General features: G+C 36.4%; 1 protein-coding gene across 1 annotated transcript; it reads left to right on the forward strand.

Annotated features, from left to right (window-relative positions):
- The first annotated feature begins 138 nt into the window (after window positions 1-138).
- Window positions 139-9,045, forward strand: LOC100266066 (large ribosomal subunit protein mL101 (rPPR4)). Its single transcript, XM_002267943.5, has 2 exons — window positions 139-1,469; window positions 7,692-9,045. Exons 1-2 carry the CDS (start codon window positions 1,245-1,247, stop codon window positions 8,934-8,936), a joined length of 1,470 nt encoding a protein of 489 aa, XP_002267979.1. The 5' UTR covers window positions 139-1,244; the 3' UTR covers window positions 8,937-9,045.
- The last annotated feature ends 3,261 nt before the right edge of the window (window positions 9,046-12,306 follow it).

Genomic DNA, 12,306 nt, shown 5'->3' on the forward strand with positions numbered 1-12,306 from the left:
AAGCTCAGGGTAGCCTTGGAGACGGAATTATTTTCCCTCAAATATATTCCCATGAAAGCAACTTTTTCAAGATCCGCGTTCATCCACATTTGCTAGGTATTACATATTTACATAGTTCCCTTACTCACAATGAAAGAAAGCATTGATTGCAGCGGGCGGCTCATAAGCACTATACGGATGATAGGTGAGAAATGTTGGTAGCTGGCACAACGCAGATGGGCAACGCCTCTGTTGTGATGGCTGAAAGGGATGGGTGTTGGGGGCTTGGAGATGGCCATCTCCCATCAAAAACCATAATTCAAAAACACTGTTCATGTTTTAAAGAAACCAGTTTAGTGCTTTTCGCACAATAAGCATTTTTCTTTTTCTAAATTGATCAATGTTACCATCTTGCCCTCGTCAACTGGTTTTTCCTACATTAATAAGCATGACACCTGTGCAGCTTTCATGCCAACGTAGAAGTTATAGATGTGAGTTGTTTTTTATTTTTAAAAATAGCATATATATAATGTTATTTTAAATATTTTTTTAAAAAAGAATTTAAAAATTTTAACTTCATTTTTTTTAATTATTTTTTGAAAATCATTATGGGTTTTAAGACTTGTTGTATTTCATATAAAAATTATTATTATTTTTGTCTTTAAAGAAAAGAAACCATTTCACGATGTTTTTAAAAAATATTTTTATTTTTAAAAAATTGGATATTTAATAAAATTTAGAAAAAATTGTTAAAAATTAAAAAATCATTTATAGTAAATATTGGATAAGTGATTCTTTGAAAAGCGCTTTTAGAATAAATGCTTACTATAAAAATACTTGGAAGAGAAATATTATGAAACGTACTCTTAGACCGACGATCTTGATGTAATTTTCTAACAAATCCGAGTCTTAATAGAAAACCTTGTAAAGTTCACTATCGAATGGTGCCCCTGCCCTTTCTGTTCAGAAATAATAACATTGAGGCCCTCAGTTTTCCAGTCAAGCGGGCCAAGCCCAATTTGAACACTTGATTACTTCTAGTAAGCCCACGCGAACCCAATCCAATTGGGGGAAAGCCTAAGCCCTTTCTGTTCACCTTGACCAAGCCCAAATCAATTAAGGTCCAATTAGTTAGCCCAGAACCATGGTCCGCAGTTGCAGGCTTGGAGCCGATCTTTTCCTACCATTTTGATCATTTGATTTTCGACACTGTGAACTCCACAGCAACAGCTCCGAAACAGAAACCCTAAACCTAGCGGCTCAAAATGGCGATGCCACAGTTGAGTCGTACCAAGAACATTGCGAAGCGCTCGAAGAAGTACTTGGAAGAAGCCCTTTACGATAGACTGTTTAAAGATGGTAGCTCTGAAGTGAGCGTACGACAACAGTTGAATCATTTCCTCAAGAGCTCCAAGCGAGTCTTCAAATGGGAGGTCGGTGACACTGTCAAGAAGCTTCGCGACCGCAAGCGCTTCTATCCTGCACTTAAGGTATGCCTCTTACGCTAACCTGTATCCATATGTGCTCTGATTTCCGTTTGAGTACCGTAGGGTTTGAGTTTATAAATCGGGTTTATTTTCTGTTTGTTTTTCAGCAGATTTACGTTTCTGTTCTGATTCGGAAAAGGCCATTTTTAAGAACTAGGGCCAGTCTTTGATCTTATGGAATTGAGTTTGAATTTGATATGCACCATAGCCACAAAAACGATTCCACTGTAGAATCAGAATTTTCAATTTCCGTTGAAATGGAATTCCAAAATGTGGCACCAATGATCACATGAAAATGATAATCCCAGTGAGAGGTGTATATATTGACTGTGATAGATATCTTGTATGAGTTGGGATACATAAGAATGCACAGGAACCTCTCGCCCTCCCCAAACTCATGGTCATGGGCATGGGGCTTCTTGTACAGCTTCTTTTATATTGAAAATAAGAAATTTCATTTTTTTAAAGTCTCATTTATTCTGCCACATGACCATTGGTTCTTGCATTGCCTATGCCTGACAGACCCTTTCGAATTTGATGAGATTTCTGGAAAGGGTGGAGATCCCAACACCATGAAATTTTTTGAAATAGTAGGAAGAAATTCACCAGTAATATCTGTTGGCTGTGTTCTGCAGATAATTTTTATGCTGGGGCAATGTTGGAAAGAGGAATTTGTTTGATTGATATATATATATTTAATTCTTGTCTCATGAGAAATAAATGCAAATTATGTTGAATATCCTATGACATGTTGTTTGGATGAATGATTTTGTGATAGAAAGTTGTTGTGTTTTCTTTCCATATTTTCCATGATTTCTAGATTTTGGTTGCAGTAGAAAAAACTATGAGAATCCATAAGAAAAAGAAAAAAAAAAAAAAAAGAAGACAAAAAGAAGGAGAAAACTACAGAAGGCCAGAACTCAGCCAACCCTATAATTAAACAACCATTGCATTCCCTCCCTGCTTCCCAAAAAAGGGAGAAAGTATTCTGTCTTTTATATCCCCTTGACCAAAATACATTGTCTTTGAAGACAAACTCTGATTTCTTGAGACCTTCAAAAGCTCTTCCCTTCACCTCTTTCCATACACACCTGAATAAGCATGAAGAAGTGAGCATCCACAACTTTTTGCATTTCTTTTATCACAAAACTATTGCTATACCCTAATAAAATCCTCTTGTTTGCTTTAAGAACCTAACTCACAAAAAAAGGGATGTTTATAAATTATGTGGAAAAATCTTGAAGAATATAAAGTTACTCTCTTGCTTGATCAATGACTAAACAAAATTCTCCACAATTGTAGTCCCGTTAATTAGAATCCTGTCCTAATAGAATAAAGGTATGTAATATAACTTAGGTACAATGAAATAGTTATTTTACCCTTCCCAATATTTAGGTGACACATCACTAGCCGGACCTTACCATAACCGAAAAATTTCTTAATTGGAAACCCAATGACTTAGCTTTGCCAAATGCTATGAAAATTGTGTACAATATTATCATTTCCAAAGAACATCTAAAAGACAAAACTATGGTTTTTGCCTTACGAAGATGGATTCAACCATACTAAAAAATATGATTTCTCAAGCTTTATTTGTAATAAAATTGCAAGATTTCTTCAACTAAGTTTGACAACATTCTTTACTCAATTACTAGTTTAATGAACCTTTAACAAATAAAAAAAAAAAAAAAAATCAAGCCCAGTAGCAAAAAATGGCATTGGCTGATCAATCTACCTAAATTCCCCAGGACTGATTGATCCCCTTATGGGCCAACTGACTGGCTTCAAATTTTCCTGCCCATAGAGGAGAACTGGCCAGCTCCAAACCATGAAAACACATGCTGTTTGTTGGTTTGCCCAGCAACCAAAGACACTCAAATTTGTCCCTTTTTTTCTCCTTCTAAAAAACCTTCAAAACTCTTCTTAGCAAATTTGTTGTTTGAATCGGTTATCCTAAATTAATCCTATGATTTTTACAAGGTATTCTTAGTACTTGGTCTTGCATTTTAGAGAATTGGAATCATTTTCCATTCTCTTAATAGTCTTTACCCAATTTCCCCAGCATCCAAACAATCCAAACAACAAATTGCAACCTCTTTTGCATTTCATCTTGAGATTAAATCCCTTGTTTTTGTTAAGTATGATTTAATAGCATAAAACCCTTTTATAAACCCGCTTTCTCACATTTAATCTAAATTTGAGATTTCCACTATGGTTTATCATCTCTAACCCATGAAATTAGCATTTACGTTACTGAAAGTTAAAGAGCTTAGTTTTTGTGCTCTTTAATGTTAGTGGCATTAAACTCATGCTAAATTCCCACATGTAACCTAGAAAACATTTTCGTATAAATTCTCATCACTCAAACAACTTGGAAACCAGTAGGAAAGTAGAGAAGTCTTCTAGAAACAAAAAGTAGGTTTTCATAAACCAGATTTAATTCAATTATTTATGTAAAGGTAATTCAACTTTCAGTACATATGTTTCATGAATTCAACAACAAAATAGACAAAGATGTAAGGAAAGAGATATAAAGAGGAAATTTCTTACCTAAGGAGGAGTTCCAGAATATTGAATGGTCTCTCCTTGAACTTTCTCTCATTTTCTTCCTCTTTCTCTTTGTAAACCACTTTTAAATTGAGTGGTGGCAACTAAAAGGAATGTTTTAGAGTAACTCATTCTTATGCCACTCGATAGGCTTCAAATACTAATCTATCCTTTATCATTTTAGGAAACCCAAACTTACCTTAGACATATTTCTACTACTTCCTCATTTAATCATCCTGTGTGCTTGAATGCACTAGACAGTCTTTAAAAGTCTCCATCTCTATAATTTTCCAATAAAAAAAGTCTTCATGTCTATGATAATAACACCATTTTCAATTATTTGTAGTTTTTTCACATAGTTATGAAAGACGCGCTTAGGCTCCAGGAGGTGCAATGCCACCCTCTGGCGCCTCGTCTGACTGTTGGCGCTACCCCTTCATGGAGGTGCTGATTATGCGCACAAGGCACTCGCCTCCGGCTAGGTGTGACGCCCCCAATAGGTGCGCCTCTATCCTTTGTCTTCTTCTTCTTCTTCTTCTTTTTCTAGTCATCTTTTCACCTTTCGGCGACGAGTTGTAGAGCAGTAGAGGGAGAACGACGAGGGTTTTGTTTTTTTTTTTTAAATTTCCTGAGACCAAAACGACGTCGTTTTGGAGCCTGATTTTTTTTTTTTTTTGAAAGGCAAAAAACGATGTCGTTTTCACTTGTTCTTTTTCTAGAACCTAATATATGCTCTTTTTGGACTTGTGAAACACAAAAAAAATGCCCTAACTTCCTGAATAGTGTCAAGAAGAGAAGAAGGGGGAAAAATAGAGGAAAATTTTCGGGCACTTGATTATATTATATAAAAATATATATGTAAAATAGGATGCGCCTCACTTCACAAAAGCCCGCGCCTTAGGTGCGCCTTGCTCCTTAGGCTTCAGGAGGACTTTGCGCCTTGGTACACCTTGAGCCTTTTAAAACTATAGTTTTTCAAGTTTCCTATTTAAATTTTCATTTTTTTGTCCCTTTTAATGAGAATCCTCCATATTTTTTTTTTTACATTAATTAAATAATCTATCCTGACCGAAAAATAAATATACACACCAATCACAACATAAAGAATTTAATTAAAAATTTGAAAAATCTTGGGGCAAAAACTAGGGTTTTTAATCAAGGTCTTAATAAATGGTATTAATTTGCAATGAAGTGGGATAGATTGTAGAAATGTGTTATTCTTGGAAAGTTCAAAGAAGAGGTTGAGGTTTGATGCTCTTAGGAGAGAAAGGAGAGGTGTGGAGTGGGTTTGTCAAAAATATGGGGAGCATGGTTAAGTTTCCATACAAGAGCTAGATTATAGTGGATGATGGTTAGCAAACTTGGTTTTCATATAAGTTTTGTTGTGGGGACTTCTTGTTGAGTGCCTCTACCTCTATCATTTTGTTATCCTTGAGACTAAGGAAGCTTTGGTTGCTTAAAGTGAGAGGAGTTTGGTGGAGGTGACCATTGGAAACCTCATTTTTGGAGGAACTTTCATGATGGAGAGTTAATAGGCTTTAAGTCTTTAAGGCTTAAGGAAAGAGGAGAAAGAAGCATGGAATGTTGCTCCTCTTTGTTTATTTTGAACCATTTGGAAAGAGAGGAATAGAAGGGCTTTTGAAAATGTTAAGCTTTCAAATCAAGAGTTAAAAGGGGTCTAGTGCAAGAGTCCTTCTCTATAATTGATTTTATCAATTGGTTAGGTTGTTATTAAGGAGAGGGATTTCTTGTTTCTTGCTTTGAAGCGCACTTGTATACTTCCTATGTACTTGGCGTAACCTCTTTTTGGCTCCTTAATCTATATTGCTCTTTTGCTTATCGAAAAAAAAGTCTTTCCTTGAGGTTACTTAAGGGTTAGTGGTGCTTAGGGGGTTATGACTTTTTTGTATTTATTGTAAATAAATATCTTCATTAAGGGTTAGTGGTGCTTAGGGGGTTGTGACTTTTTTGTATTTATTGTAAATAAATATCTTCATTAAATAATAAATACAAGTAGGACAAGCAATATGATTGATGTAAACAAGCATCCTACTCCACAAAAAAAAAAAAAAAACTAGAAGACCATTAACACAAGGAAAATAAAATAATGTACTCATAGTAGGGAACGTTTATACACTCAAGGGGAAAGAAAATCTCCAACAAAGGAAACCAACTGCTTTGCTCCTTGTTTGGCTTACTTGTTTTTAACTTGATTAGTTGAATGAAGAACCCAAGAGAAGGATCATCCTAGCTCACTGTAATTTTGTGTATTCAAATATCAAACTTCCATGAGTCTCTCTTCTTATTAGACATCCAAGATATTACAATAGTAGAATCTTCCTCTACAGTTAGATTGGACAGACACAAAGTTTTGGCCTATGGCAAAACCTCTAATAACACTAATATCTTTGCTTAATAATTGACCCCGCTCCTACTAGTTTGGAGTAAGCTTTCAATACTGTGTTTGAATGATTTCTTATCGAGCCTCTAATACCTAGCTATCCATGATTATTCAAAGAACATTTGTCAAAGTTTTAACTCCACCAAACCTATAGAAAGGGGTGACTAATCAATCATAACTTTCTTCTTTGACCTCTTTAAGTAGTAAGTGCTATTTCAATCTTACATTAAAATATACAAAGGAATATCTGTGAAAGGCTTCGCGATTAAGGGAAGAGAAAAAGTAAATCAAATCCCAAATGATGTCCATAGAGCTCCATCTACCCTCAAATATCCTAGCATTCCTCTCCAATAATAAAAACCATATAAAGGATAAGAGAACCACTTGCCATAGAGGTTGTGACTTATGAGGACAAGTTGGCATGGAATTGTGCTAAGGATTGGAGGTTTCCAATTAAATCCTTCTTTTGATCCTTGATTTCATTGTAGGAGAGTCGTTCTTGCTAAGAAAAAGTGTGGTTTCAATGCCTTCTCAGAAGTGGGCCTTTTGGCTTGGGAGGCTATTTGGTAAATTGTATTGAATTTGAACTAAGTAACTAACTTATGAAAAGGGGTGAACATTGGCCAACCGGTGTTATATACTAGAACATTGAGGGAAGGATGTCCAAATAAAAGAATCTTTTAACAATTGAATCAATTGCTTTAAGCCTTAAAAAGTTCTTCATTTTCCTTTTTGCCAAATAGTCTAGATCAAACATAATCAGAGTAACTTCTGGGCCTTTCTTTGGGCCTTTCTTTGCTTTTTCCCTAAAAAAGTCCCGTGCCACCGTGACAAAACATCTTTCAACATGCAATGCAACACCATAACACATTAAAGAGCTCGAGTAATAAGTACCAAAGACTACAAGCTCCACATTATATGATTGGCCAACTCCTCAACACTAGTTAGCTATAGTCCAACCTCTCCTCTTTGGTAACTCTAACGTCATAATTTTCCCTCAAAATGCCTCCCAAGCAAAAAAAAAAACTAACCCTAAAGTTAGTTTCCATAATTTCCCCCCTGGAATTCAGTTATCTAACAACGACAGTACCGACTCAGGAATGAATTTTCACTTGCTTTATCTATCACGACTTTTTGGCTTCTGGTTTAATAACAAAGTTCTGCTGCTGATCAGTGCTATTTGTTGGCTCTTCTCTGATGTTTCTTGCAATCAGACTTATTGTTCTGTTCTAATACATACCTGCAAGTTGTAGATTACTTATTTTGTTGATGTACAGCTCTCAGAAACGATGGCTAAAAGGGGCATGAACATGACAATCAGTGATCAAGCTATATATCTTGATTTGATTACCAAAACTCGAGGAGTTGCTGCCGCAGAAAATTACTTCATTGATCTTCCTGAAACATCAAAGAACCATCTTACTTATGGTGCTCTTCTCAATTGTTACTGCAAAGAATTATTGACTGAAAAAGCAGAAGCTCTCATGGAAAGGATGAAGGAGCTGAAGTTGGGCCTAAGCTCTATGCCTTATAATAGCCTGATGACCCTCTACACAAAAATTGGCCAGCCTGAAAAGATTCCAACTATCATTCAAGAATTGAAGAGTTTGGATATCATGCCAGATTCTTACACATACAATATTTGGATGAGGGCCCTTGCTGCTGTTAATGATATTTCTGGTGTTGAGAGGGTAATTGAGGAGATGAAGAGGGATGGTCGAGTGGCCAGTGATTGGACAACTTATAGCAACTTAGCTTCAATTTATGTTGATGCTGGTGTATTTGAAAAAGCGGAAAAGGCTCTTAAGGAGTTGGAGAAGAGAAATGCATGCCGAGACCTTACTGCTTTCCAATTTCTAATCACATTGTATGGCAGAATTGGGAATCTGCTTGAAGTTTATCGGGTATGGCGTTCTTTAAGGCTGGCTTTTCCTAAAACGGCAAATGTGAGCTATCTTAATATGATTCAGGTCTTGGTTAATTTGAAAGATTTACCAGGTGCTGAGAAATGTTTCCGGGAATGGGAATCTGGGTGTTCGATTTATGATATCAGGGTGGCAAATGCCCTAATAGGAGCTTATGCTAAAGATGGTTTGCTAGAAAAAGCTGAAGAGCTCAAAGAGCATGCCCGCAGGAGAGGGGCCAAGCCTAATGCTAAGACCTGGGAGATATTCCTTGCTTATCATTTGAAGAACAGGGAAATGAAACAGGCTGTTGATTGTGTTGCTAATGCGATTTCAACTGGTAGAGGAGATGGCCAAAAGTGGGTCCCATCACCTGAGATTATTGGAGTTTTTATGCAGCATTTTGAGCAAGAAAAGGATGTTGATGGTGCAGAAGGTTTTCTTGAGATTCTGAAGAGCACTGTGGAGGATCTAGGGGTTGAGGTGTTTGAATCATTGATCAGAATTTATGCTGCTGCTGGAAGGACAAGTCCTGTGATGCGCCGGCGACTGAAGATGGAGAATGTGGAGGTTAGTGATTCCTGTAAGAAGTTGCTTGAAGAGGTGTCTGTGGAGTAAGTTCTGTTTATCTGTTATTTTATTCTCAGAATTTTGATCCTGCTGAGATAATTTTGAATGTTATTTTCTTGATATTCTATTTTGGTAATAAAATTGCCCCTTCTTTCTATTAGTTATCTTTGAAAACTGATAATGTAGTATGGGTTAAGACTGCAAAGGGAGGAACATTGCGTTGGGTCCATTTTGGTCAACTCCTAAGTGGTAATTAAATGACGTATACTTCCTGTATTTTGGAGAAGGTTTCCCCTTTTCTTTTGATCAGAGTTTGTATATTTTGGGAAGGATCCATCATCCTTCATTTGTAATTTTTATTCATATAAATAAATGTTTGTTTATGATAAAAAAAGAAAAAAATGAGACCAATAATGTAGTAGATCCATAATATGTGTGTCCTGTTGATTCACTCCTCTGTTTCCTATCAAAAAATAAGTGTCCCACTGATTTAGTGGCCTGTTTTTTATTAGATAAACTGCTGTAAACTGCCGTAGCTTCTCAGTTGACCTCATGTTGAGAGGTTCAAGGTTCAAACTATTAAGATAGAATAGGTTTTAAAAGGGAGAGAAGGGGTGGGGTGGGGGCGTGGTTTAACATTTCTAATCTTCCAGGGAAAAAAACAATTGAAGTTATAACTCATTTGTTCATGTAGATATGTTCGGTGTAGGAGCAGTAAAGTTGATTTCTTGGAATGACAATTGGCCTATCAGAAAAAGGAGGATTTCTTGGAATGAAATTGAACGAGGAGTAGATGAAGTTCATTGGATGATTAGGTTTAAAATTTTTTAGAGATAGTTTTTCAGCTCTAATTTTTTACCAAATACAACATTTTCTAATAGTATTTTTAAAAATATGACAGTTGAAATTACACTGAAGTTGTTTCTTGAATAGATGACTTCCTACTTAGTGCTTAACAAATTGTCATAAATTTAGAAATAGTTTTTCAACAGCTATACATGTCAAATTACTATTACAGCTACCACTTTTTGGATATATTTTATCGGAAAAGCTGTCAAAATCTCAAAACCACGACTGAGTGACCTAATCCTAAACGTATGGTATCTCTTCCCTGAAGGTAGTTTCAGTGGTTTGTTTTGATCTTTGGTCCACCAAATCTAGCTCTTCCTATACTCTTGAGCACTCTGAGCCTAAAGAAATTTCTGTGTTATTGAGCTAAGTAAGTTACTACACTCCTTTACCAACCTATCACATCTTTGGCGGCCACTGAGTGAACTAAGTTGGTTTAGTAACTGGGCTAAGTTACCACATGATCACATCTTTGGTGGCCATTGAGTGAGCTAAGTTGGTTTAGGGGCTAGCTAGGACCTTCAGCATGATCTTGGCAGGAGAACATGATGGTTCTTTCCTTTCCACTATTATTATTTAGGCAAATAAAAAATACCACAAAGTAAAACACCTAATAAAAGAATGGAGGCAACACAATATATCAAGAGCATATACATATAAGGAGCATACAAAGCACACCACCAAAGAAAACAAGAGATGCCTAAACTAAAATTATTATTATTAGCTAGGCAAATAAAAAATACCATTGACAAAACGTAGGGAGCATACAAAGCACAACACCAAAGAAGATAAGAAAAGCTGCAACAAAACTATCTACAAAATCTAAAATGGTAGTCGAATTTGCTTCTCTTAAGCCACCATCCCACAAAAACAAAATTTAGAGGAATAAACCTTTTAATAACTCTGATTGCTTGCACTCTCTTGAAAATTCTTTTGTTTCTCTCTTTCCACATTGTCAAGCACAAACAAATGTGATTCATTTTTACAAACCATCTCACCATCAAAACGCATCATAGCCTTATTCGTGCAAGGCTGAACCTGAAACCCTACAAACAGAGAAAAAATTATGATCCACAAGCTAGAAGTATGCTCTCAATGAATCAAAAGAATGTGCATTTCTGCCTCAATTTGCAAGCACGGCACTGGCTATTGTTCTATCACATTTAATCATCTGATCCATTCTTAGGAATTTCTCCCACGTTGCCTGGCAGGGGAGCAAAATAGTTAATGCAGTGAGACGTTAGGTGGACGCTATACTTGAATCCAGACTGTCTAATCCTGCAGCCGAGACCTGGTGATATGGTTTCTGCAGATATTGTGTTGATGCTATGTAAGTAATGTGAGACCCATGGTTTCAAATTAGGAAATGATACAATGATGCTTTCATCTGAAATCTAACTATTTGCTGCTTCCACTTCGATTCAAAAGTTAATTGTTAATTAACTTTCCTTCAACTCTGATTCATTTGTTGATTTTTGAAAAAACTTTCTCAATAAAATGCATTCATTTTCTTTGGGCTTTAATGTGACAACCCAACCTCCTTTCTACACGTGGTCAAGGTGATAGGCTTATCCTGACTGCCAACCTCCTCCTAACAATAGTAGGATACATGTGCAATCCAATTTAAGAATTGCCTTGTCATAGTATTCCCTTGTGTCAAACTGTGATCAATCGTACTCCTGCAGTTCAATTGCATGCTTGCAGCCAATGGTATAAGATACTATGACATTAACACATCATCCAGTGAAATATGTAGAAAGGCCCACGCCCCATGATTGTAGCAGCAAGCTGTAAGTTAAATGCCCAACCACGTGTCAACTTATCAGCCTGCTACATGTCGGGAATGGGCATCATTGTCAGTCCCTATTTGTTATGGTGGTTGGATTCAATTAAGAGGAAGCAGGACCAGCCACTAGGATCCATCAAATATTTTCATCAAACACTAGAAATCTTTTGCCAACCCACTGTTACTAACACTCTCTTCATCCATTTCCTAGCCATTCTTTCGCTTGCAGTTCAAGCAAAGAGGCACAAGCTTGTCTGCCCACATTGACAAAAGGACCACCTTGCCGTCCAAGTTAATTGTCTCAGTGTGAAACCGTGTTCAACGGTCGGCTGTTTGAAATTTGTCTTGCAGAATAAAAGCAGTCTTTTTCTATTATAGGAAACAGGTAATTGCTTGATATTACTCTTGGCCAGGGTTGTCATGGACTAATTATTGTGGGTTCATGACATGAGAGAACTGTTATACCATGTTGCCATCCAAGATTTCTTGGTGGGGTATTGGTATCTTCATTGTTTATGATATGTAAATTCAGGTTATCATTTTCCCAATTTCAACGAATGATTCTTGAGATGTTGTGGTAGTGGTTGGGGTTGGTCCCTTGGAGTATTCATCTTTAAGTTTCATTTATTTCCAAAGGAGGCAGATTTCCATGTATATCATATTCTAGTTTATCAGCAAAGCCAAATGTGATCTTTGTGATGGCTACTTTTTGTCATGTTCAGCTGGTATTCTAGATCAGTTACTGTTGGTAATGATACTGGATGATAACTGCTTCCATCGCTT

This window comes from Vitis vinifera, chromosome 1, assembly GCF_030704535.1.
Source record: "Vitis vinifera cultivar Pinot Noir 40024 chromosome 1, ASM3070453v1".
Classification (NCBI taxonomy): domain Eukaryota; kingdom Viridiplantae; phylum Streptophyta; class Magnoliopsida; order Vitales; family Vitaceae; genus Vitis; species Vitis vinifera.